The following is a 25,849-nucleotide window of genomic DNA, read 5'->3' as shown; positions in this document are numbered from 1 at the left end:
ATTGAAGAGTTTGCCTCGTCTGATGGATGGCTCACACGATATAAGGATCGCCACGACCTGCTGTTTAAGAGCGTCTGCGGTGAGAGGGCGTCTGTAAACGCGGAAACATGCTCGACCTGGAAAGAGGAGAAGCTCCCCGAGTACTTGGCCGAGTATGAACCGGAGAACATATTTAATGCAGACGAGACTGCTCTCTTTTACCGGCTTCTGCCCGAGAAGACATCGACCTTTAAAGCCGACGACTGTGCCGGGGGCAAACGGAGCAAGGAGAGGGTGTCTGTGCTTCTCGCGGCCAATATGACTGGCACAGAAAAATGTCGCCTGCTTGTGGTGGGGAAGGCTGCCAAACCAAGGTGCTTCAAAGGTGTGAAGACACTTCCTGTCGACTACGCGTCGAATAGAAAGGCCTGGATGACCTCAGAGTTATTCAAAGATTGGCTGATAAAGCTGGATCGAAAATTTGCGTCGTCCAACCGGAAAGTGCTCTTTCTTGTGGACCAGTGTAGTGCGCACATGAATGTGCCGACCTTGAGCGCTATACGCCTTGCTTTCTTGCCTGCGAATACCACGTCTGTCCTGCAGCCCATGGACCAGGGCATAATAAAAAATGTGAAGGTCCTCTACAGGAAGCACCTGCTTGAGCGCATGATTTTGTGCATGGACAACTCCTCACAGTACGAGGTGAGTTTGCTTAGCGCCATTCACATGCTAGCGCGAGCGTGGGAGCGCGTCAGAAAAGAGACGGTTACGAACTGCTTCAGGGTTTGCGGCTTTGTGGCAGCTGCTTCAGAAGATGCCTCTCCTTGTACTGCATCGGGGGAAGAACAAACAGGCGAGCTCGACGGTGCCAATTTTGGTGCTGCTCTGGGTGACGTTCCCTTCGAAGACTTCGTCGCTGCGGACAGTGAAGTCGAAACGTGCGGAGCCCTTACGGACGGCGAAATTCTGCAGATTGTTCGGCCCAGCGAATCTCTTGATGAGAGTGACGTGGACGACGACATCAAAGATGAGCCGCAACCAAGGGCTGCCGATGCAGCGGCGGGCCTCGGTGTTGTGGAGCGCTTTTTCGCTGCAGAAAGTAACTCGGCAGAAGCTTTTAAGCATATCTATAGTCTGCAAAACATGCTCTCTGCTGCACGATTCACTAAGCAGAAGCAGCGAAAGGTAACGGACTATTTCTCGTGAGCTGACGCGATTTCACTGCAAATAAAGAGAATTTTTTTGGTGCCTCCTGCTTAATTGGAAGTTTGTTTAATTGGAAGTTTTTTTGGCGTCCCCGTGAACTTCGTATTAACGGGAGTCGACTGTATATTAGGCATTAAATCTTTCCGCTCTCATTGTTGGCAACATCGAGGTGACGTCAAGCCAGAGAGCTGACACAGACTTCCAGTCATCGGGTCTGATTTCCCTTTGTCTGAGCACTGTTTAATGAGAATTCTGTGCCCTCCCGAACAGTGGCATCGCAGTGCCACACGTGCTCTGTTTGTAACTGGCCGTGCACACCGCTCGATGACTGTGGTCGAGGTGGCAGGTAGTTGCAAAGCACGTTCCGTCGTTTAGAGTCAAGTCTGTCACTCTGCCTGTGGCATGAGCTCGTGGAGCTTTCTCCTTTTAACAGGCAAATGTATGCTTTCCTGGGGAGCACTCGGACGTCCTGCTGCCTTTTAAATTCTTGTCAGGCCCACATCATGTTGTGGATGCGTAAACTTTTGCATAGCGTTCTGCTTTTCAATGCTTGCACTTTCGCGGCTGCTGAAGCTGAACAATGGTTCCTGATAAAGGCAGAGATGGGAAGTGTCTAGTGGAAGGCGATCATTTCGCAAGCTTATTAATGCAAAAGCATTACTTCGCTATGTTCAGATTTCTGCCTGCAGAATGTGTCCGCAGCAGTTGTAATTGAGAAGTGCTAGAGGTTAATGAGTTGTGTCAATCGATAGAGGGTGACGTAATGTTGTTGCTGAAAAATGAATTAGGCCAATAAGTTAATTAGGTAATTAATTGGAATAACTGGTTCACAGGAAAGGAAAGGCGCGGTATCTGCCACACTTGTTCTGTGAACACCTGAACCGCGCGTAAGCGAAGGGAGGAAGGTAGGAGTGAAAGCAGGAAGAGAGAATGGGGTATCGTAATGGATATGACGTCAAGGATGTGACGTCACGCAACCAGAAGTAGAGCCGAAAAAAAGGGCGTAGGAAGGGATTGGCGCACAATTTGAAAGTACCGAAGTCTAAAATGGGCAAACAAAAAATGAATTAAGCAACTAGAAGCAACTAACAGCAGCATCTGTGCTTTCGCATTACTCCAATGCCGATTCTGCAGTGCTCTTTAATTTTGCCTCAGAATAGAAGTGATGTTAGCTTAAGAGAGCTTTAATCAGGCAAAGATCTAGATGAATCAAAAGGTTGGTGTTGACAACACTGAGTTCTGATTCAAAAAAATGGTATGTGGGGTTGTACAGTGTACATTTGTAGGCATCTGTTGCTACCCAGGGTATGTTGAGTACACTAGGCATGGCCCTCTCCAGCCTAGTGCTAATTAAACCCTGGCAGAGGAAACCTTGTTTGGCCATCCACAGGGTCAGTGATTACTGTTGTTTGCTGTGCCCTACTAATGCCGAACTACATGATTTGCTCAACTTGAGCATTGGCTTTACAACACTGCTCAAAGTACAGCATGTGATGTGATTGCATTATTACATTTTGCTGCCTAGGATGCAGTGGGGCTTCGATCTAAAGTTGGTGCGGCTTAGGCTACAAAATGTCCATTGTTTTGCCTTTGCATACAATCGGGGGCTGGTACTTTGCACGCAATCCTCATGTATAACGAGTAAATATTGGCATGAGAAATAAGTAGTGCACCCCTCTTGCGTTTGACGAGATGGGTTACTCAGAAATTGTGCAGAAATGTGTTCACTATATAGTGGGGTGGGCTTATTCCCTAACAGTAGTTGAGTGTATATTTCTTGCATGTACAGTTGGGACTCCGTGCTTTATAAACTGCCTATCGTTCTCTCAAAGTTTGTCTTTTGTGCCCAAGTGCACCTGAAAGGGAGGGCATTCTGTTCTCACTGCCTGCATTGTAATCTTTGCTGCAGGTCTCTCTGAGTCCACGCCATGCACAACAATAAACAAGGTCTGCTCATCGGGAATGAAGGCCATCATTTTGGCAGCTCAGAGCCTTATGTGTGGCTCACAGGTGAGGTCGCCTCATGTGGCTGAAATTCTTGCACTTTGCAATCTTGGAACTCTGTAAGGGGCTATTGGTGAATAATGTTTGGGCCTTTATTTTGCAATTCCTTCGAAGTGATGTGCAGTTGAACTTCAGCATAATGAAGTCGTAGTTGCTGGAGAAAAAACTTAGTTATATCGCGAACTTCAGAAGAAACATGAGGGACAAGCCGCGGCAAGAGTAATACAATGCAGCTTCGTAACTCTAATCCTGTATCTACATATCGAGTCAGTCCAAGTTTCCTTAAGAGCTGAGCAGCTTCCATGCATTGGCGCTGCGTATTTAGATGTACTTAATTACGGATATCTCGAAATCTTCATTTATGGCTGATGCTGTCGCCGAAAGTTATTATGAGCTTCGCAAGTTCACTCGCTGAATATGAAACCAAGTGGTGCTGAAGTGTCCGGTGTCAAGCAACTGTGCGGCTTGTCGCGTGCTCTTGCGGCGTGATGGGAATGCAGGTCTGCACAAAATAGCGCAACTGGTGGAGTTTTACTTCGTATAGATTTGTAGACCGTTGGCGTGCACAGTGAACGTGATTCAATGGCCGTTAACTGTGTCCATACTTCGTGAGAGCGATAGCGTCATGATGAGACAGGGTGTGATGGCTCGGTTTTGTTTGACATTTAACGTCCCGCACTCTGACATAGGATTTGAAGGGTGCCGTAGTGGAGGGCTCCGTGGGTTTCTTACTTGCACTGATGTTGTACAGCACACGGACGCCTTGTGTTTCACTTCCAGTGAAAAGCCTCATCTGTGGACCTGTTCGTGATCAGCAGTCAAGTGCTGTAGGTATACGCTGCTGTAGTCAGAACGGCATTCCGGACGTCGAAACATCACGTGCACTGTTTGCATGTTCGTGCACACGGGGCTTCGCGGGGGGGGGGGGGGGGGGGGGGGGGTACTTTTTTCTTTTGTATCTGTACTGCGTTACAAACATGCTTCACGCTTTTACAGTAACTGCAAAAAAAGTTGAAAAGTTTTGGTTTCTGGGCGGTAAAGTTTGCCGAAATTGGCTTTCTGTGCTCAAAAACCTCTTATCGAAACTCTGGCCCAAAACTACTTCATTAATCGAGGGCAGAAAATCTGCTCATTTCAGTTGAAGCAAGAAATCAAAAAGAAAATTTCAACTTTGTTGCATCATGAGCTTCGTTATATTGAGGTTCCACTGTACCTGGCTTCGGTGCTTTCACCTTGAGCGATATATTAGAGTTGTGTTCATCTTTGCATGGCTTTGAGTTTCTGAAATGCCCTTCATGGCTTGACAAGTCGCGATGACAACTTAGTGGAGGTCAAATGCAGCAGCATACGTGTGCAATCGTGCGGGGACAACATTATCTTTCAAGTGACGCAATTTGTGCTTCTCTGAAGCCTTTTGTAACGGAACAATTTCAAGGAGGGGATCAGCCCAGAAATTCTGGCCTTTTGTTGTGTTAGACCATTCAAGTACAGCTGCTTGGTGTTGTAGAAGATTAAAATACGAATTTGTATGAATTGATACCCCTGCCGAGGTGGTGCAGTGGAAAGACTTCAGACTACTGTGCTGGAGTACCCGGGTTCGATTCCAACCTCGGCGGCTGCGTTTCAATGGAGGCGAAGCGAAAAGGCGGGCGTCCGTGTGCTGTGCAATGTCAGCGCACATTAAAGATCACCAGGTGGTCGAAATTACTCCGCAGCCCTCCACTACGGCTCCTTTTCCACTTTCACTCCCACCTTCCTCCCTTCCTGTATGGCGCGGTCCAGTGGTCCACAGAAACAAGTGTGACAGATACTGTGCCTTTCCTTTCCTGTGAACCAATTAAAAAAATGAATTGATGCATTTTTGAACCTGGGCAAAGTCTGCGCAGCGGTTGAAATCCTTGTGATAGGCATATGACCTGAATTGTGCTGAATTTTATTTTATTTTATTTATTTATTTATTTATTTTTTTTTTTGTGAAAGGAGTGAGTTTTGGTTTAGTATATTTAAGGGGGGACCCTGGTCTTTAAACAATATTTTTTATTTACTGGTAGATTTTGATGAAAATTACACCATTTATGCAGCTTTTTGTGCTGATTTCAAATATGTACATTAATTTTATGTAAGCCATTTAGTTCTGAAGATATTGAGCACTTTATGATCTTTGTTTGGAGGTGAGCTGTCAGTAAAACTACAGGAGTTATAATAAAAACTGACATATCAAATCAATTTAGAACACACAGAGAATGCAAAAATCAAGATTGAATGTCCTGGTTCAATTTTAACCAAAGTTACAGCTTGTCAAAGTTCAGAGACCAAAAAGCCACCTTGACGCTCCAGAAAACAAAATTAAAAACTTTCCTCATTAAATACCACAAATTCATTTATATTTTTGCACTTTACATGAGTTTACCTTTGTTGTGTAAAAGGAATTATAGCAATATCATAAGTAGAACCAGAGATATCGCACCTCCAAACATGTACCGTCCTCAATATTTTGATTTTGAGAAATTGAGGAAAAACGTGTTGATCAATTTTTGAAGCACCAAAGCTAACAGTAACTCATTAAAGTGGGTTCTGACTAGCTTCTGATGTCAATGCATTATTTACCATCGATATAATACGCCCTCAAGGAATGAAATTTCCGGTGAACGGAATGCAGCATCCCCGGCGCTTTTATCTCCTCTCGCTACTTTTTTTTTTTAAGCTAATAACGAAGCGTGAATCTCAATATTGCGCATTTCGCGTTGTGGTTACGAGGGAACGGCGCTAGGCCGACTAGGCCTAAAGGAGAGACCTTTTCAAAATGGCGCCGGACCGCGAGCAGTCGACGCCGCCAGTCAAGCAGAGCTCGCCTTTTGCTCACGTGTGGTGGGAGTCCAATAGCAGGGCGTGTTTCACGCAATTTTGTTCCTTTGTTTTCCGCATCGGTGGGCTCACTCATGGTCACCAACCGAGATATAGGAATGGCCTGAATCGCGATCTTTCGAACGACACCAAGATTATGCCCGCAGATCACATATTTCTCGAACTGCTGGAGATCGAAATTCGGCGCGATTTGACCTCGGTTTAAAGGGTCACACGTGCAGATTCTCGTTTTTGGAACGCTGTAACACGCGAATTAGGCGATATTTTTCAACGAAACTTCGGAGATAGCTGCGGAAAGATCTCAGAATCGCAAAAACGAGAAGATTGAAAATCCGATTTTCTGACTGATTTTCGGCTGCAAAGACCCGGGTCCCCCTTTAAGATCTTGCTAGTTTTCATTTGCCGCCTTGGCTAGGCCGAGCTCAGGCAAGGGGGGAAAGTTGATATCGATCGTGCCTGCAGCAGGTTTGACAAAGGCATCGGGCAGGGGTTCTAAACATCTTTTGCCTCAAGAAATCCCACCAGTTGTCAATGTGTGCCAAGGAATTGGTTTCCCCACCTCGCTGTCAAAGTTGTGTGAAGTTGCTTATGGATTGGTCTGTCCTGGTTTTTCTCGTTATCTTTTCAATTTTCTTCTTGTGTTTTGCAACTAGCTTGTGCCCAGATCTTTAAATAGAACAAGAATGCAGAAAACTGATCACATGAGCAACATTCAGTTTCATTTGCTGGCTTGATCAATGCACGACCGCTCCGTTTCATACATCAGGTGCAACGCAGCAAAAGCTACGCAAGTAGTCCGCAAGAAAAAAAACAGGAGGCGTATCACTACGCGCTCGTTCTGTAGGCGAGTGGTTCCTGCCGAAACGGGCTCTATTCCGAGCATACACGTTTGCAATAACATGCTTCGCATGCTTAGACACCTTCGCAGAGCGGATCTTATAGAAAAAATGCGCACCAAAGAACCATTTTCTCAAAAAGAGATGCGCAGCGCGGAGGGCACAGCCAGCGCCATCTGGTGGCACAGCTGGCAAGGTGGCGGGACAACAAAACGCGGCACGAACAAAAACGACATAAAAAAACATACAACTTAGCCGAATCCGACCTTTTCTCCCTAAAAAAGATTCTTTTTATGAAGTTGATGGCAAATGTAAAAGGTATTGGGCTTGCAGACAAAGCAACTATTATTTTCTCTCGTCAAGAGCAGGCACTATTTTTTTATCGCGGATGCGGAGAGCGCGAACAAGAGCTGTAGCTTTGGTAGTGTTGCACTTGATGTATGAAACGGAGTATAGGCTTTGAACATAATCGCGACTTTCATTAGCTTTCATTGGTTATCCGCCACTCTTTGCTCTAGCAACCTTGTGTTTGGGGGCATGATGGCCTTCATTGCCTATGGACCAAAAAAAATCTCAACACAACTTGCTCTGTGGCAGCATGACAGTGGCGTATTTTTTTACTTTGGCGCCAGGTGCACTTTCTTCGGTGCAGATGGGCTTGTCAGCAGCAAAACTTCGACTTATTGCCTGGAGGCCCTTGAAACGGCTGGAAAAGAGCAGAGTAGAACATGCACACTTTTCTTTGATTGGCTCGGCTAACTTGGCCGTGCGGCCCATGGCCTCAGTCACCTCGCATGCGAGTGAATATGCCCTCAACAAGCTTAGCCTCGTGGGCCGCGCCCTCTTTACAATTTTTCGCCACCGTTCTAGATTGGTGTGGTTGCGGTGCTGGAATGATGGTCCAGTTCAGTTCTAGCCAAGGCGATTGCATTTGTCTGGAAGTGAAAGACAGGGCAGGCAGGAGGCCATGCGCACCCATGCACTGTACGATGGCAGTGCGCATAGAAAGTTCTGAAGTGGTTTCAATATGCATTACCTTTCACTATTACATCCCCCATTTCTTGCGTTGCTTTGGGACAGTAAATCCGTAGCCAAACCACAAGGCCAACAGTCCAGAGCAGATAGAGGCCACAAGCAAAACAAAAGAAAAATGGTGCTCCAGACTTCCAGAAATTGATCCTTCCAGCAAATTGGTTGCAAGTGACTATCGTGGCTAGAATTTCACTTGGCCTGCCTTGGTAATGGGGAATTGAATGCCCTACGTTTTGTGTTTTATAAATTCTGCTGGGATAAGTACTTGGCCAGTGGAGGGCAGCTGCAGACCCAGGGTAGGTGGCGTACCCCAGGCTTTTCTCATTTTAGAGCCTTGTGGTAATTCCGCCCTGGCAAATAAATGATTGGCACCAGTTCGGCTATCCACAGGGTGAGCAATGCAATTTGCTTTGCCCTACTAAAACCGAACTACATGTGCTCCTCAGCGGCCTTGAGCATGTGGAGATGTCCAGTCTCACGCTGACTACTGGGCCCTTTCCTTTTTTCAGGAGATCATGGTGGCTGGAGGCATGGAGAGCATGTCAAATGTCCCATATTATATGGCCCGAGGAGAGACTCCATACGGAGGGGTCCAATTGCAGGTGAGTGGTGAATTCTGGCCCTTTCAGTCTCCCCAATATTGCTTCATGTGAGTTGAGGCGTTTTATATGTTTAGAAGGGGAACTTTTGCAGTTAGAAGCTGGAAGCATCCTGTAGAGTGTAGTCTTCACGAGTGATTTCTAAGGACAAGTTTTTGGGTGATAAGAGCAGTGACACAGAAGATATCTTCGTTTTGTCAAATTGTAGTACAGACAGTGAGCAGGGACGCCAATAGGCATCCGTTGATAAAGTTCGCTTTTCTGAATCATTTCGAGGCTACCACTCGCCGATCTAAATATATCCTTCATATTCTATAGGTCACAAATTTGATCTGTAGGGTGTCAGTTTTCCAGGAGCCATCACTTGCCAATGGCCGTGCAGAGCATAGTGTCATGTTTTCACTAGGGGCTGAATTCTTTCATAACTCAAAATATTCTGTGGATAATATGTTGATATATACTTTCATGCCCAAGTCCTTGCTGTTGTGAACAACATTAATATTGTTATAACTTTATTCTTTCTAGTTGCAAATTTTTTAATGTTCGGGGAGACTAGTACCACTAGGAAGAGAAATTCCTCTTCTAAAATTTAATACTGTAAACTTGTTCTGGTAACTGTTCTATTTCTAATCTAGTTCTATTTCTGTTCTTAAGGGGTGACATGCATCTTTTGGACCAAAAAATTGCAAAATCACTCTTTAGGAAAATGCGATTTTCTAAATCAGTAGCTCTTCATCTACTCATCTGCCAAGTTTTTCCTCTCTGGAATCAGTATTTTAGTCACAATGTCAATTTATATAATCGATGTTGCTCGAATTTGGGCCGAAAACGGCCCCCTGAAACAACCATTTTCCACGAGGTGCAGCTCCCATTTCATGCGTGGCAGTGTAGCCGCCTTGGTCCCATTCGAAAGAGCCGCCTTTCGTCTTTAAATTGCCACCTCCACTGTTTCCGTTCGCCCATTGGTCACATAAAAAATGGCAAAAAATAAAACGTATTCGCAATCCCATCGGCTTTCAGGGTGCACGTGACAGCAGGGCGTCACTGCATTAGTGAAGCTGGCTGCATGGTACGCGAAAAAAAGAACCAAATAAGCTATCAAACACTAAAAGCAAATTTGAAAAGAGGTGCTCAAATTCTTTAAAAGATGCCTGTGACTGAAATCAGTTTTTCCGACTAGCATCTCCCCTTAAACAATTGAAGCCGATTATTATCTTGCAAATACGACAGTCAAAATATGGTGTGCTCTTGATTTTCTTTCAGGATGGCATAGTACACGATGGCCTGACTGATGCCTACAATAAGCTTCACATGGTATGTGGCAGTCCCTCCATCTTGTTTTTTGGAACATTGTAGCCTTGATGTGATGTATAAATTGGGCTGTGAATTCAGCGTGAGCAGAGAGCCTTTGCTAGATAGTATCTGACCTGGCTTCCGCATTGCTTTTCATGATGCGGTGCCTACTCGTCTGTGTGTCTGAAGACTTGCTTGCATTTTCAGGGAGCTTGTGCGGAGCAGACGGCGAAGAAGTATGAAGTCTCGCGGCAAGACCAGGACAACTTTGCCATTAGCAGCTACAAGAAGAGCGAAGCAGCTGCCAAGGTAATGTCGATGTTCTGTGGTACTACGTGAATGAAAGTTTCCGCCTTCTTTCATGGAATACCTCATGTGCCGTCCTTTGCCGGGTTGGTGGGTATATTAAGTTTTTTGGCCATGCTGCCGTATTGTGCGTAGCTTTTATGCTTTTATTCTCTTTCCCGCAGGCCCGCTGGGTATCCTTAAAGAAGTTGTAGTGTAACGGACTTTATAATGCAAATTGTAGGTGCAATTGCCTAGCAAACAAGCACAGTAGACTCGTGTTGCTTGAAGTCATGGTTGAACATTTCGTGGTCATGTTGGTAACATTGGTGTGGCTACCACCATTTTTGCCATGCTCGCACGACCCCATGTCAAATGATTCTAATGGAATGCAGGCATAGCGGGAGGTGACAGAATCGAGCAAGTGCGTGACATTTGTAGGTGGCTGTAGTTGGCACAGTACAGCTGTCGAGGATGGCCTTTATAACACGAGCAGTAGCTGTTTCTATCTGTACGCTAGCATTTAGGAGCATGTAGCGTCTTTCGTTGTACTCAGTCTGTTTGTCTTCTGCAGTCACATTTGTGTTTTGTAGCTGTGTGGGTTGCCAGGCACGGCTGTGACACTGTCTGTGGCCTTGTATGCAGGAAGGTGTCTTTGCCAAGGAAATTGTTCCAGTCACAATTCCGGGCAAGCGTGGCAAGCCCGATGTCGTGGTGGCCGAGGATGAAGAGTACAAGAGGGCCAATTTTGAAAAGTTTGGCACCGTGCCAACAGTGTTTGTCAAGGAGGGTGGTGAGCACCTTTATATTTCTTTCATCTACCTAGCTTGCGTTTCGTCATTACAGCAGTGCTTTAGACAAAAGGTCTTTCCAATAAGCTGTTCCTAGTCGACGCCATGTTCATACCAGCCAGCCCTCCCAATTTCTCGCTGAACTTTCCAGTTGTATGGCCACTGCCTCATATCTCTCGATAAATTGCTTCTTCCCACGTGAGAATGGTTTCTGGGAAACCGGCAGCGCAGAATCTTCAGTTGCATTGTAATCCCCAGCATCACTATCAGCGACTGTACTAGCACGATCGGCGTCATCGGCTGTAGAGCCGACCAAATCCAAATTAACTGGGGCTGGCTACATTCAGTGTTTACTGTTCGAGCCACTTGTGTGTACGTGTATGGGGTCCACAATGCAGGCTTAGAATTCCCCTGTGCTTGGAAGTGAAGGCGCTGTCAAAGCCCAAGATGGTAAATTTGCAGAAGTTTTCACCATCTTATACTCCTAAATTTCTGTACTCTGCGACGTCAAGGAAAGACATTTTGCACGTGTGGATAAGGTTTAATTTCTATACTCTGTGACATCACGGAAGGACATTTTGCACTATGTGTGGATAAGGTTTTTGAAGCTAGCAATGTCTGCCATTCCAAGACTCATGCAAAAGGAAGGAGTGACCCTTGCCCCTCTCTCCATTGGTGCAATAAAAAATTTGAATTTTTTATCCCTCATCGATGCCACAGTTATATTGTGGCATTGTTTCCACGGTTACCGACAACAGCGAAGACCACGAGGTGAAACTCGTGGGGAAAAAAAGCGAGCGGTACGAGAGCCTCTGCGAATGCACCGCCTCTCTGCCCCTTTCATTTCCGCACGGGTGACGTCAAAGCTGGGGTGGACGGTGTTCATGTTCTGTTTATCCTAAAGAGCCAGGCTAGTCCGTCCTACTCGCATCCAAGATGGCGCCTTTCACACGGCCGCGCAAAACCAGGTGTTTCCGACAATGGTGTCTGCTCGTGTCTGTAGCGCCGAAAAAATAAAAGAGCCTATTAGCCATAAACTGATCTCCATGGTATTGCTGCCACCAATTTTAGTCCGAAAAAATCGAGCTTTTAAACGCCAGAGGGTCCAAAATACCTGGGGGGGCGTGACTGTTCCCGGATGAAGTCCGAAATATCACTCCTGGCGAGGTAGCTAGCTAGTGACTTCGCGCAGCTGATACAGCTTTTGATATGTCGATTGCGCTGTAGGTTCTTTAGGCTTGTTGTTCATCATACGTCACTTAATTGTGATGTAACATCACTAGCACTTTATGTGCACTTCCAGCACTGTGACTTCCGCATCAGTTGTGCTTGCGACGGTTCTTCGTCGCGAGAACGAGCATTTAGGCGTTTTTCCACGGGCAATTTTAAATGCATTTGAGAAGTTTGTTGTGTCAGACACCTGGCTTTGAGTGTCCCTGAATTGAGAGGTAGTTCGTAGCAGGCTTTTTATAGCCTGAACATTTGATGACTCGAGAGGCAGTTTCTATGCACTTGCCAAAGTTGGATGAAGCCAAACCCCCAATATTTTAGTGCACGCGACTGCAGTTTCTACCGGGCTAATGCTACTCAATGTTCCAAGGTATTCAGTCTTGCACCTGCTTTTCCTCATAATCCGATGGACATTCTGAAGCATGTGACGTCTGCCACGGAATTTGGGGGTTCTTCTCAATCTGTGGAATTTTGAATATTCCGTTACTGAAGTTACAGGCATTAGCCACGATGTGCCAAACACTGCAGGATTATTTACAGTAATTCGTTGCGATCAAACCTCCTATGTAGGTTTTATTATTCTATTGCAAAGCTTGCTCCCCAGTAAGGGAGCACCTGTAGTGTTTTGTACTTGGATTTATATTTTTCTTCCTCTTCTGTCCCTTTTTTAGGCACTATAACTGCAGCAAATGCCAGCACGCTGAATGATGGAGCTGCAGCCTGTGTCTTGATGACCCGCCAGGCGGCGGATCGGCTAGGGGTGAAGCCTCTAGCACGTATAGTCGGTGAGTTATCACTTTGTACACCTGTCCCTTGTATCACATCTATGAATTGCGGTGTCTGCTAGTTTCTGAAAAGGGGATGTGTCCCCCTCCGTACAGTCGAAATTACCGTAAGAAATTACCGTAAGAATACGCATATAATATGAGGTTCTTTTTCTGACCTTATGTCAGATTTCTGCCTCGTATTATAATGCGGATTCGAGCAAATTTCGGCCTAAGTACGAAATTTCAGCTTCATTATTGATTAGCGCTATCAGCATCGAGCTTCCGTCCAGAGGAGGTGCTTTCTAGCGGTGGCGTCTGCTGACTGTTTCGATGATTTCGGTTTCAACACGCCGAGCCCGCGATTCTCGCGACCACGGTGCCCACAACGCACACGCGACCGGAATAAGGTTGATTGCACCTCGCATGGTGTAGGGATAGCGAAGGGATCACTCGGCACGTTGCACGGGTCTCTCACGGGCCTCTCCAGCCATGTTGGCCACACCCTACAGCTGAATCGCGCATACTTGTCCAGCATTCCTTAGAGAAATACCAAGGGGGTTATGGTATACCGCACACATTTAGAGGTATGAGAAAGATCTCTTTAGCAAGGGACTCTCTGCAAACATTACACCAGACGACGATCGTGAGAACCCTGGATTCGTGAGCACTTACTGGGTGCGTATGCCACATGCCTGCTTGCGGTGCTAGATGCAAAGAGCTGCGAGCACGGTGCATGCTAGCCAGCAGCTCATGCGTTGCAGTCCTGCGTCTGAGCTGGAAGCGGCCTTCTGGTTGTAGACCAAACTGAGGACCATGTGGCTTCCGCGATTTCCGAGCCGAATGAGAGCTGCTCTTTTCGTGATGCGCGAACTTCTCCGGCCTAGTCTGTCGGCACGAGAAGGGACATGAACCAGCACTGACATGTGAAGGTTCGTGGTACAGTGCAGTCCACTTATAATGATATTGAGAACCTGAAAATCCAATTGTTATAACCGATTATCGTTATATGTGGACCGGCGAAAAGCACTCCCACATATTTTCCCATGCATGTACGCTTGCCTTTTTACTAGCGATGCGGGTTGAGCAATGCTAATCATCGTAAAGAGCACTGAAGCCTTTATTACAGTATATATCAATAGCCATAAAATAACTTAAGCATATTTAAACAAGTCGGAAGTTCGCGCTCGCTTGAGCAGCAGCTGAAGCTTGGCAATTGCTGTGAGCATCGCTTCCAGTAGCGAGTACGCTGGCGGCAGTCCTTTTGGCATGCACGAAACCGATTAGCAACTGGAGAACATCCCCCAGCCTTGATTGTTAAAATCGTAGAGTGTGAATGTCTGTATTTTTTCACGGGGCTTCCAACCTTGAATTCTTGCCAAAAATCTAGATGAAACTGCCATTTTATATTGCGAGCTATCACGCCACCCGTCAATGTGGTTGCCGCCATATTTCACAGACGCAGAATCGGCGATGACGATACGGCTGCAGCAGCACCCTTTGCGCGGGTGCGATTGCGATGATGAAAAGGGCTCATTTTCTTCCATTCTCGCCGCATATGTCGAATTTTCACGTCGTCTTACTATTTTATCTGTCATTGAATATTCAGTCAAATATTCGTGGTAAACACCTACCGGGCGCCAATACAGCTATCATTCTATCTGATGTACTGCCGATAATCGATCGTTATATCTGGTTTATTTTTACATAGGGGCAATGGGAAAAATGATAAATCTTGAGAATTTGATCGTTATAACCGATATATCGCTATATCTGATATGGTTATAAGTGGACTGCACTGTACCATTCTGCGTCTGGTATGGGGTGGCGTCAGGCGCCGCTAAAGCGCGGAGCTTACCCGCTACATGGGGCAGCCGTGCGCAGTGTAGTGTAAATAAATACTTGGCACCAAAATTCAATATGGCGACGACGGAATTTTTCTCCCAGAAAGTAATTAGGGTGCTGTGCGCATAACTTTTGAATTTTTGAATAGTGAGATACTACACCTTCCTTTCCCCAGAAACCAATATAAAGACATAAAAGCATTTGCCTCCACTGTGGTGGGTCAGTGGTTATGGTCAGGGTGTTCGACTGCTCAATGCAAGGACATGCAAATAATGCAAATAACCCCAGATGGTAGAAATTTCCGGAGCCCTCTACTGTGGCACCTCTCATAGCCCGAGTTGCTTTGGCTTTTAAACCCCATGAAGTCAACTTAAGGGGGGACACGGGTCTTTCAGACCAAAAAATCGCGAAAAAATCACTTTTTAGAAAATGTGATTTGCGAAATCAGTAGCTCTTTATCTACCTATCTGCTAAGTTTTTCATCTCTAGGGTCGGTATTTTAGTCACAATGCCAATTTATATAATCGATGTCGCCCAAATTTGGGCCGAAAACGACCCCCGAAACAACCATTTTCCGCGAGGCGTAGCTCCCATTTTGTGCGCGGCACCGTAGCCATCTTGGTCTCATTCGAAAGAGCCGCCTTTCGTCTTCAAATTGCCGCCTCTGCTGTTTACATTCACCCATTGGTCGCATAAAAAATAGCAAAAAAGAAAACGTGGCATTTGCAATCCCATTGGCTTTCGGGGTGCACGTGACGATAAGGCGTCACCGCATTGGTGGAGCTGGCTGACGGCGTCTGCTCGGCGCGCCCAAGCCGCGGGGAGACGGCGGAGACGTGACGCCGGCCGCGCTTGGTTCCGAACCGCGAAGTGCGTTCACGGCAAGAGTTTGTGAAAAAAGTGACAAAAATAGTTGAATAATCATCTCAAGTGATGCCCTGCCCCGGCTGTGCGCGTTCAGGCCGACGAAAATCTTGCGCCGAACGGTCGTGTGTACGAGCCTGAAGTAGGCCTAGCGTGTTCCCCAGCACGGGGGACTGCTACTGCCAGCGGTCGCACCCGCCGCGACAGTGATAACGCAGGCCGCAGATGAGCAGAAAGATAAGCTCAAAACAGGAAAGGCTTGAACTCGTGCCAACTCCAGCAACGAAGCGGTAGACAGATTGTGTTCGTGATGATGACGGCAGCGCGGCGGACAGTCCGCTTGGCGATGCGGAGTTCACGATCGTCAGATCTAAACAGTTTGCCGAGATTGGCGAAGCGTAAAACATACAGCGGCGATATTGTCACTTAAAAAAGGGAACGGGGATAAGGAATCGCCGTCAAACTTATTCTCCAATGCGTAAACTACGGGACACATAGTCTTCGTCGAGCTGGCCGCGCGTTTGCGCCGATCAGACCTCGTTCATAGTCCTTGGGGAATTCACTTGCTTCCAGTGCAATGCAGAGCACTGGGAAGCAGCAAACAGCTCCAAATTACATTTCTTTTCCGCAATAAACGTTCCTCACCGTGGTCTTGATGCGAGGACGTAGCAAAACGACGTACGTAAAAAAAAAAAAGCGCTGCCTGCATATGACTCGCGCAGCCGAAAAAGTGACCACTGAATGTGCTGCAACTGCATATCAAAATGAAAGAGGCGACACTTGGGCGTTGGAAAGCAAAGAGACTACATTCCTGGAGGTTTATAGCCATTTTAAATTGTAAATGTGTGCACTGCACTAGTGAATGTCTGTTAAATAATGCCCTGTTTCTTTTTTGCTCTTTTCTCAAAACATCCATTCTCGACCACTTGCAGTTTTGTGGCCTTAATATCTCGGCACCTATTGCTGATAGAGTAATAATTTCTTTTTCAGCATGAAGCCAAATATATGGAGCACACAATGTTGCAAGTAGACTTTTTAATTTCTTGTTCAAAATTTTTAAAATCGCTTTTTTTTTTTGTGACCTTTATATGCTATATTTTGAACTTTGTTATGCAATAAAACAAGAAATAATTGCTTACTCAAAAAACTGCTTGCAACATTGTGTTCCTCATTCTTTCTAGTGTCCAGCAATGTGTTCACCTGAAGTTTTTCTTCAGTGATCACTTTGTAATTGTTCTTTTAAGAATTAGACTGATTGGTGTAATGATCTCATGAAATAATTGGATCACAAAATAAATAATTGCAGTTTTGGAATCTGCACAAAAAACTACACAAGCCCACCAAGTTGCATCAATTTTGATTGGTAACTAACGAAAATAGTTTTAAGACCAGCGTCGTCCCCCCTTAACCAAGAGCTAAATGAAAAGGAAATGTTTATGGTGCCAACACAGATGCTGTACCTTTCTTTTCCCAAAACAAAAACCAGCTTAAGAGGAGATGCGCGTCGAAAAAGCGAGTTTTCCGAGTAATTTTTCAGTTTTGAGTTTTTGCCTGTAAAATTATCTTTGAACATTTAGCTACAACTTTCTAAAAGATCAAGGCAAAATTCAATCGTGAAGTTAGTAAAAAGTCCATTTTATTCAACCACGGTGGCTCGAGAAAGTGCTATTTTCTGCGCAAATCGTCAATTTTCGGGCGCCTATAAAGGGTGTTGCACAATTAGACGCGCGCTGTAGAAGGCTTCTCCCAGCTAAACCGCGGAATCCTTGCAGTTCATATTTCGCACAGAAATCACATTTTGTCGCTAGTATTTTTTAATACTAAATTTGTTTGGGGTACTTGCCTGATTCGATCAGAAGAAGTCAGATGTTCCCATCGCCTGCGGCGGCGGCGACGCCAGACGAACCGCTGCCCCAGCGATGGGACTGGTGGCGCCACCTCATGCTGCTAACAACAACTCTGTAGCAGGAAAAGAGGGGGCGAGCGTTTCTGGCAGAAGGTTTGAGTTGTTGTTAGCAGCATGAGGTGGCGCCACCAGTCCCATCGCTGGGGCAGCGGTTCGTCTGGCGTCGCCGCCACCGCAGGCGATGGGAACATCTGACTTCTTCTGATCGAATCAAGCAAGTACCCCAAACAAATTTAGTATTAAAAAATACTAGCGACAAAATGTGATTTCTGTGCGAAATCTGAACTGCAAGGATTCCGCGGTTTAGCTGGGAGAAGCATTCTACAGTGCGCGTCTAATTGTGCAACACCTTGTACATCGAGAACGCCGCGTCGCCCGCCATTGCCGTTTGCTGCGAGAGGTTGAGTAAGCCTTTCTCTTGTAGATAGCATCTCTCGCAGTTTCGTATCTCGGCTGCAAATAATAAAAAAAAAAAAGTTTTCCGCGCACGCTTCGAGCGTCCCTACTGGACCTTTTAAATCACGTGGTGCTCTAGAAAGGCTGCCATTGGCCTGGACTGATACGACGCTGTGGCGAAGCCTACCTTCTGCTTTCGTTTTGTGCAGCGTCTGGATCGCGCTAGATCGTGCTCTCCTAGTTTTTTTTAGCGGCCTTTTAGCATTTGTTGAGTTCGCGATGAACGACACGCAGAAGCGCAACTTCCGAGCTCGAAAGTCTCGGTCGAAGAACCCGTACCGAGGACGCCGTCGCGAACCTCACCGGAAAACTGCAGCGGGAGACGCAAGCTAGTCCTAACCAGGCCAGCGTGCACTCGGACGAGATCGATGCCGCGGTGAACTTTGTGAGCGCCTCGGAGGTGAAGATTGGACTCTTCAAGGAAGATAGGGCAGCATGCGGTCATCGATATTCTACCAGTGCTGCGATATGCGAGATTAGCACGCTTACGGTGCTGGTAAGCGGTGCTGCTTGCCCTACGTGCCGCACCTGTACCCTTGCGGTACGCGAACCGGTGGAAAAGCGAAAGGGGCTTTCGGCTTTTTTTGAGCTGCACTGTGAAAGTAGTGAGTGCCCAGCATCAGTGCTTTCTGCTGTGCACACCTCGAGCCGTGTTGTGCCCGGTGGACTTGCAGATAGTGCCAGTGGAAATCGGGACTATCGGAGTGGAAGCTCTCACGACAGCTTCGCCGTCAACGTGAAGGTGGTGGTGGCTGCGCGCGCGATTGGCATCGGACACGAACAGCTGTCGCGATTTTGTGCAATTCTTGACCTGCCGAACCCATTACACCACAAGAACTTTGCTGCGATCGGCAAGAAAGTTCATGGTGCGGCCATGAAAGCAGTGGCAAGAAGTTTCAAATGCTTTTGTTGTGTTTATGAAAAAATACAGATGTTTGAAACTTTCAAATGCAATTTTCTCCATTCGTAGTTTTCACCATTTTTTACGTTTTGTGCAACAAGTTTTGAGTACTTTCAGTAGTCAGAATTGGATGAAATTTTGCACACAGCCTCTTCAAAGTGTGTAGAATGTTGTTATCTACCTGGTTATAAAAAATCTCTTCAACTTTTTTTGAAAAAAATTCAGAATGTTGACACATGGTGCCCAAAATATACACATTGGTGTTCCAGAATTTTTTTTACAATTATAGGATAAAATTAATAAATTTGAAGAAGCTTTCGACATACTATATTACCAAAGCAACAGAATGAGCTATTGCAAGCTGTTCTAAACATGCATTTCATTACCAAAAAAGTGTGCACAAAAGGCCCTATATTGTGCTTTTGCAGACACTTCTACACAAAAACTAATAAAGATATGTAGAAAGTAAAAACATATTTGGAATCAGCATTAAAAACTCTATAAATGGCCAATGTTTCATAACCTTAGGTTCAATATTAAAGAAAAGGTGTTTTCGAGGAGCATCTCCCCTTAAGGGGGCAGACACGGGTCTTTCGGATCACAAAATCTACCCATCTGCCAAGTTTTTTAACTTTAGGGTCAATATTTAAGGGGGGACATGGGTCTTGAGCAAAATTTTCTTAATATTTGTCCTGTCAGTATGAAATTTGCAGGCTTTACGTAAATTCTTGTGCTGGTTTCAAATATGTTGTTAGTTTCCTTCTACATAAATTTTCTGAGTAGTTACAGCAACTTTGCTGTTCCAGACTTGTGGGAAGCTTGTAAAAAAATGCACATGGATCTGTTCCTGAATGTCTAAGGAACACAATAAAACAAGTTTTGTGCTCCTGCCTTACTACAAGCCAAAGTTATGGAAGTTTTAAGTTTCAGCTTCACAAGTGCAACCACCCCCTTTCTACATCTCCTTATGTTTAAGAATTTTTCATGCAGTTGAGACCTTGTATAATAGCTTTATTGTGTTCCTTTAACACTCACGAGCCAGTAAAAAAAAAATCATTACAATCTAACGAGTAGGAGAGCCACAATGCCACCCGCAAAATAGAAGGGTAGGCAAAATTTTCATTTTGAGAAAAATGGAAAAACGAATTGCAATGTCAAACACTAATTTAATCAAACAAAAACTGTAGAAATGCAGGCCACTGTGGCCTAGAAGGCTCCTGGACAGTAATCTGCATTGGGTTTGCCCTTCTGCTTTCGTTTTGCTGCAGTCTGAAAAGCTGCAGAGGAAGCACGCTTCCTCTCTGCTCTCAGACATTCACTGGTGCAATGCACACGTTTACAATTTAAAATGGCTATAAACCTCCAGGAATGTAGTCTCTTTGCTTTCCAACGTCCAAGTGTCGCCTCTTTCATTTTGATTTGCAGTTGCAGCACATTCAGTTGTCACTTTATTAGGAACGTTTATTGCGGAAAAGAAATGTAATTTGGAGCTGTTTGCTGCTTCCCAGTGCTCTGCATTGCACTGGAAGCAAGTGAATTCCCTAAGGACTATGAACGAGGTCCGATCGGCGCAAACGCGCGGCGAGCTCTACGAAGACGTGTCCCGCAGTTTACGCATTGGAGAATAAGTTTGACGGCGATTCCTTATCCCCGTTCACTTTTTTAAATGCCAATATCGCCACCGTATGTTTTACGCTTCGCCAATCTCGGCAAACTGTTTAGATCTGACGATCGTGAACTCCGCATCGCCAAGCGGACTGTCCCCCGCGCTGCCGTCATCGTTACGAACACAATCCGTCTACCGCTTCGTTGCTGGAGTTGGCGCGAGTTCAAGCTTTTCCTGTTTTGAGCTTATCTTTCTGCTCATCTGCGGCCTGCGTTATCACTGTCGCGGCGGGTGCGACCGCTGGCAGTAGCAGTCCCCCGTGCTGGGGAACTCGCTAGGCCTACTTCAGGCTCGTACACACGATCGTTCGGCGCACGATTTCCGTCGGCCTGAGCGCGCACAGCCGGGGCAGGGCATCACTTGAGATGATTATTCAACTATTTTTTTTTCACTTTTTTCACAAATTCTTGCCATGAACGCACCTCGCGGTTCGGAACCAAGCGCGGCCGGCGTCACGTCTCCGCCGTCAGCCAGCTCCACCAATGCGGGGACGCCTTATCGTCACGGGCACCCCGAAAGCCAATGGGATTGCAAATGCCACGTTTTCTTTTTTGCTATTTTTTATGCGACCAATGGGCGAATGTAAACAGCAGAGGCGGCAATTTGAAGACGAAAGGCGGCTCTTTCGAATGAGACCAAGATGGCTACGGTGCCGCGCACAAAATGGGAGCTACGCCTCGCGGAAAATGGTTGTTTCGGGGGTCGTTTTCGGCCCAAATTTGGGCGACATCGATTATATAAATTGGCATTGTGACTAAAATACCGACCCTAGAGATGAAAAACTTAGCAGATAGGTAGATAAAGAGCTACTGATTTCGCAAATCACATTTTCTAAAAAGTGATTTTTTCGCGATTTTTTGGTCCGCAAGACCCGTGTCCCCTCTTAAGTCGCAGTGTCAATTTATATAATCGGTGTCGCCCGAATTTGGGCCAACAACGGCCCCTGAAACAACCATTTTCCGAGAGGTGTAGCTCCCATTTCGTGCGCAGCACCGTAGCCATCTTGGCTTTATTCGAAATTTCATGTTATCCCTGTCATGCAGGCATATTAATACAACATTGTTAGAGTGGGGCTTCATATGTGAGCTGGTAGCATATGTTATGTGCATATGAAAGTCGACGGTCACAATTGGTCGCAGTGGTCGAAAAGCAATATAGTCGCAGGCCGTTCGAGCGCTGCTCGATTTTCCAGCTTTGCGGCTTCTGGTCGCAAACCGGTAACCGATCAGCGGCTCAACTGAAGTAAACATAAGTTAGCTTTACTCTATGTTAGGGAAGAGTCGATATAGACAAGCCTAGAAAAGTGACCCACCGGTCACATTTGCAAGTGTGAACATCTGTCGAGCTGAGCGGCTCCCTGGTCGCATGTGACAGCTGTTCACACGCCCTTCGAGACTCGCAAGTGCTAATAGACCTTTGCATCGGGCGAGGGAGTTGCCGAAATTCCTCCTCTCTGGACAGTCGAAAACAGATTTTGCTGCAGCTTCCACAGTGCTTGCGCGCGGTGAACACGACTGTCCAGTGAACAATATGGCAGCGCCCAGGGAGCCCAAAATGCAAGGGTCTATAGACCTTTAGTGTTCACCATAATTTTTCTGCAACTAGGTCGCCTGCCATCTCTGCAGTACACAATATGTGTCTGCGGTTTTGGGGCTGTTGCTAGAGAAGCTGCTATGCCAGAGTGAAACACCTTTCCAGACTGGACTCTCTGGAAGGGCTCTAAGGAGCTGGCACATTGCATAGTACTTCGTAGTGTGTGTGTGCACACGTTTTCATGGCCTGTGTTGACATTGTTATCTTTTTTTTACCTTTCCTCGCAGGCTTTGGAGATGCAGCCGTGGAGCCTGTGCACTTCTCCATTGCACCAGCTTATGCAATGCCAAAGGTGCGATTGAATGTGTCTGTGGAGGGGTTGTTACATGATCTTGTGCATTTCCTTGCTTGCGTTTTGTTGAGGTTTTGTTGCATATCGGGAGCAAGAAAAAAAAAAGGCCAAGTTAGAGCATCTTCAGGATGAGTGCCCACAGACATGCCATGAAGGCTAGTGTAAGATTCGTTTAGCTGCAGTGGATGCAAGATTCATATGACTACATTGACTGTGTTTTATGAAATGGTAGGGAGCCTCATCAAATTAGACCCAGCTTGTATGATTACCAGCATTCTCTCGTTGGTGTAGTTGTTTGAAGTTGGTCTTGGCACAGAGCATCACATATACTGGAAAGGTCCTCACTAAATTTATCTCTGCCAAATGGCAATTCTCAATTTGCAGAGTTCGTGAGGGGGAGCTCAAAGTGTGGCGCACTGGTACTGGTATCAATGGACAGTGTGTTGTCGCATGCAGGTTCTGAAGCAGGCTGGCGTCAGGTTAGAAGATGTCTCCATGTTTGAAATCAATGAGGCCTTCAGTTCCGTGGTGCTCTGCAACATCAAGCACCTCAAACTGGACCCCTCCAAGGTGAACATTCATGGAGGTGCCGTGAGCCTTGGACATCCCATCGGGTGAGTGCGCCATTTCACTGGTCAGCACTTTCAGTTGACACCTTTTGTTGAAGTCTCTGGGTTGACTGTAGGTTCAGTATGCGGTTCCCCTGTTTTGTGTATGTGTGTGTGGTCACTTATATTTTCATCTTAGTTAGATCTCCATCAATACTTTGTGCACAATGAACGCACAACTGCTTGAAAATGGTTAGGTCCTTATGACATACGAGCTACCTTTGGCGAGCGCACACTTGTGGCAAAATGCAAGGATAGGTGCGAGGGAAGCAAATAGTGGTGTCAATAAGCTTGTGGCTTATGCGTGGCGGATGGCCACCATCGCCATGGGCAGCCGCAAAACTCGTAAAAGTGAAACTAAGAGGTCGGCCTGTTCTTGAAATTGAGGCTGTCTGTTTTCTGTCACTCCTGTCTGTCTGCACGTCAGATGTGCAGTAAGGAAGCAGCATTACAGTTCAGGTTTTAATACGGCTGTTATGTCTATTGCTTGCCATAGTCATACCTGCATGCAACTTGTGCAAGACCTCTGCTGCGGTGGTGCAGTGGTTAGGGTGCTCGAATACTGCGTCCAAAAAGTAGGATCGAATCCAGGCCTCGGCGGCAGCTTTTTCATGGAGGCAAAAAGCAAGGCGTCCGTGTGCTGTCAGTGCACAGTCCGTGTGCTGTCAGTGCACATTAATGAACCCCAGGTGGTGGAAATTTCAAGAGCCCTTCCATATGGTGCCTCTCATAGCCAGAGTCGCTTTGGGACGGTACACCCCAAAACCAAACCTAACCAGCGCGAGACTTGTAGCGTTTGTCTGATGTCATACCCTTATGTGCGGGCATTGGTCAGGACCGTGCGTACAGAATTGTCTGCATTTCTGAATTATTGAGATTTTAGGTGTCAGTTGAGGTCACATGGAAAAGAGGAGGAGGAGGGTCACATGGAGGACACTCCTTACCCTGAGGTGCTTCTAGATGCTGTGCTGGTTATCGCAAGTGTTATATTTTACTCAATTCCTTCATAGTTATACTGTTCTAACTTCTCTTGCCATCTTTTGAGGCGACGTAGCCTCATGAGTAGGCTGCCCTACATCAGTTGCAGTAGAGCCTAGTTCAAATGATTCATTGCCAAAGTAACTGGTGTGGAAATTGTTTTTTAACTTCATCTAGACCACATACTATCAAATCCGCATATATGAAACTTGAAGGGGATCGCGAAATAGTTCGATGTACAGAAATTAGCTTGAGATGCCACCTGCGATCGGAAAAAATGATACTGTATTTGTCGCGTAGTCAACCCTGGCGCATAAGGAACCCGCCCCCTACTTTTGCCCGAGAATTTGCAAACAAAACAAAAATAAAGTGTCCGGGCATCCCTTTATTTCAACCGTCGCATCCACAGCTCATTTATTGGCAACGCATCAAGATGCTACGCAGCAATAACGTCACGGCGTGTTTATCTTTTGACTATACTTTTGATAGATCCTGCGGTGGCAGCGAGCGAACTTGGCAGAGTGCCCGTGATGGCTAGATTGCACAAGCCTGGTTCGATTTATCACGCTTGGCGGGCATATTTCACTGCAACAAAATCATTTTAAGCGTTATACAGTTGAATCCCGCTATAACGAAATTCACGGTGCACGAAAAAAAATTCGTTCTCGCGGAACTTCGTTATCGCAAAAATTTGACGTGAAACGCAGAAAGAATTGCCCAAGCAGCAGCAAAGGCGTTTAATGCCAAAAATCTGTAAGCTTGGTTTGCTTACGCTTCACGGCGAGCAACGCCGTCACGCGATTTTCGCACTCGGTCAGCAAACCCATTGCAACATCGTCGTCTCGGACAGCAACGAAATTCCTGATGACATCAAAAGCGTCCATCACCTGTACGGCGATTGCCGCAGCCGGCGCTTCCTGTACGTCGTCGTCTTCTTCATCGGAAGAGTCCTTATCATTCCGGGCAGCTTTTATGATCTGCTCATCACTCACATCTTCGTGAACAACAACACAAGCGTCAGCGCCGATGTATTCGTCGAGCTCGAGATTAGGCGGCACGGTTCCTATTTCTCCCAGCGTTTTCCAGGCGGCCGCGATCCTCGGAGCTGGTGACGCCTCTTCGTCGTCGTCTGTAACGCCTGGTGTTAGGCCAGCAGAGTGTACGGGTCGCCAACGATGTTATGGCGGGCCTTGAAACGGTTTAGCCAGCCAATGCTGGCTTTAAAATCATCAATGCCAAGTAGGCATGCATAGTTCAAGGCTTTCTGCTGGACGATGCTTCCGGATAGGGGGACGTTGCTGGCTCGTGCTTCCACAAACCACGCATGCACTGCTTTGTCCAACTCTTCATGGAGGGGCCGCGTCACCTTTTTGTGCTTCGAGGATGTGCCTGAAGCAAGTGCCATTCTCACGCTGTCCTTATTGCCTAGAATCGTTGACAGCGAACTTGCAGGAATTCCGAAGTCTTCAGCAATTGCCGCTTTCTTCCTTCCGCTTTCTGCTTGGGCGATTATTTGAGCTTTTTGCTCAAGGGAAAGAGTTTTGCGTTTTTTCACTTGCGTTGCCATCGTGTCCTGCGGATGAAAACTCGTCGTTGTCGAAGAGAAAGGCAGCGAGTGAACAACGCGACCACGACACAAAGCCAAAATGGCGGAACTGCAATCACGTGATTTCATGCTTAATGTGGCTTTGGATTTGACTTGGACTTCTCGCCAATAAAACTAGTTTCGGTTTCGATTTTGAACGCGAAAATTTCGTTGAAGCGGAAACGCTCTGCAAAAATGGTTCGTTGTGCAGAGCAATTTAGGCCATTAATTCTTATAGGATACTCGCAGGGAGTAAAAAATTATTCGTTGT

General features: G+C 46.3%; 1 protein-coding gene across 2 annotated transcripts in view; it reads left to right on the top strand.

The window, feature by feature from the left end:
• Acat1 (Acetyl-CoA acetyltransferase 1) overlaps positions 1-25,849 on the top strand; it is a 49,125-nt gene that overhangs the window by 11,499 nt on the left and 11,777 nt on the right. For both annotated transcript variants that reach the window (XM_084594108.1, XM_084594117.1), the window contains exons 5-12: positions 3,095-3,195; positions 8,432-8,524; positions 9,785-9,835; positions 10,022-10,123; positions 10,745-10,892; positions 12,792-12,905; positions 22,343-22,407; positions 22,864-23,021. In XM_084594108.1, the coding sequence (XP_084450234.1) occupies positions 3,095-3,195; positions 8,432-8,524; positions 9,785-9,835; positions 10,022-10,123; positions 10,745-10,892; positions 12,792-12,905; positions 22,343-22,407; positions 22,864-23,021 (832 nt within the window). The remainder of the gene's footprint in view (positions 1-3,094; positions 3,196-8,431; positions 8,525-9,784; positions 9,836-10,021; positions 10,124-10,744; positions 10,893-12,791; positions 12,906-22,342; positions 22,408-22,863; positions 23,022-25,849) is intronic.

This window comes from Amblyomma maculatum, chromosome 1 (genome assembly GCF_055883805.1).
Source record: "Amblyomma maculatum isolate TAMU_Amacu chromosome 1, ASM5588380v1, whole genome shotgun sequence".
NCBI classification, from domain to species: Eukaryota; Metazoa; Arthropoda; class Arachnida; order Ixodida; family Ixodidae; genus Amblyomma; species Amblyomma maculatum.
Note: the sequence above shows the minus strand (reverse complement) of the source record. Positions and strands in the feature narration are given on the sequence as shown.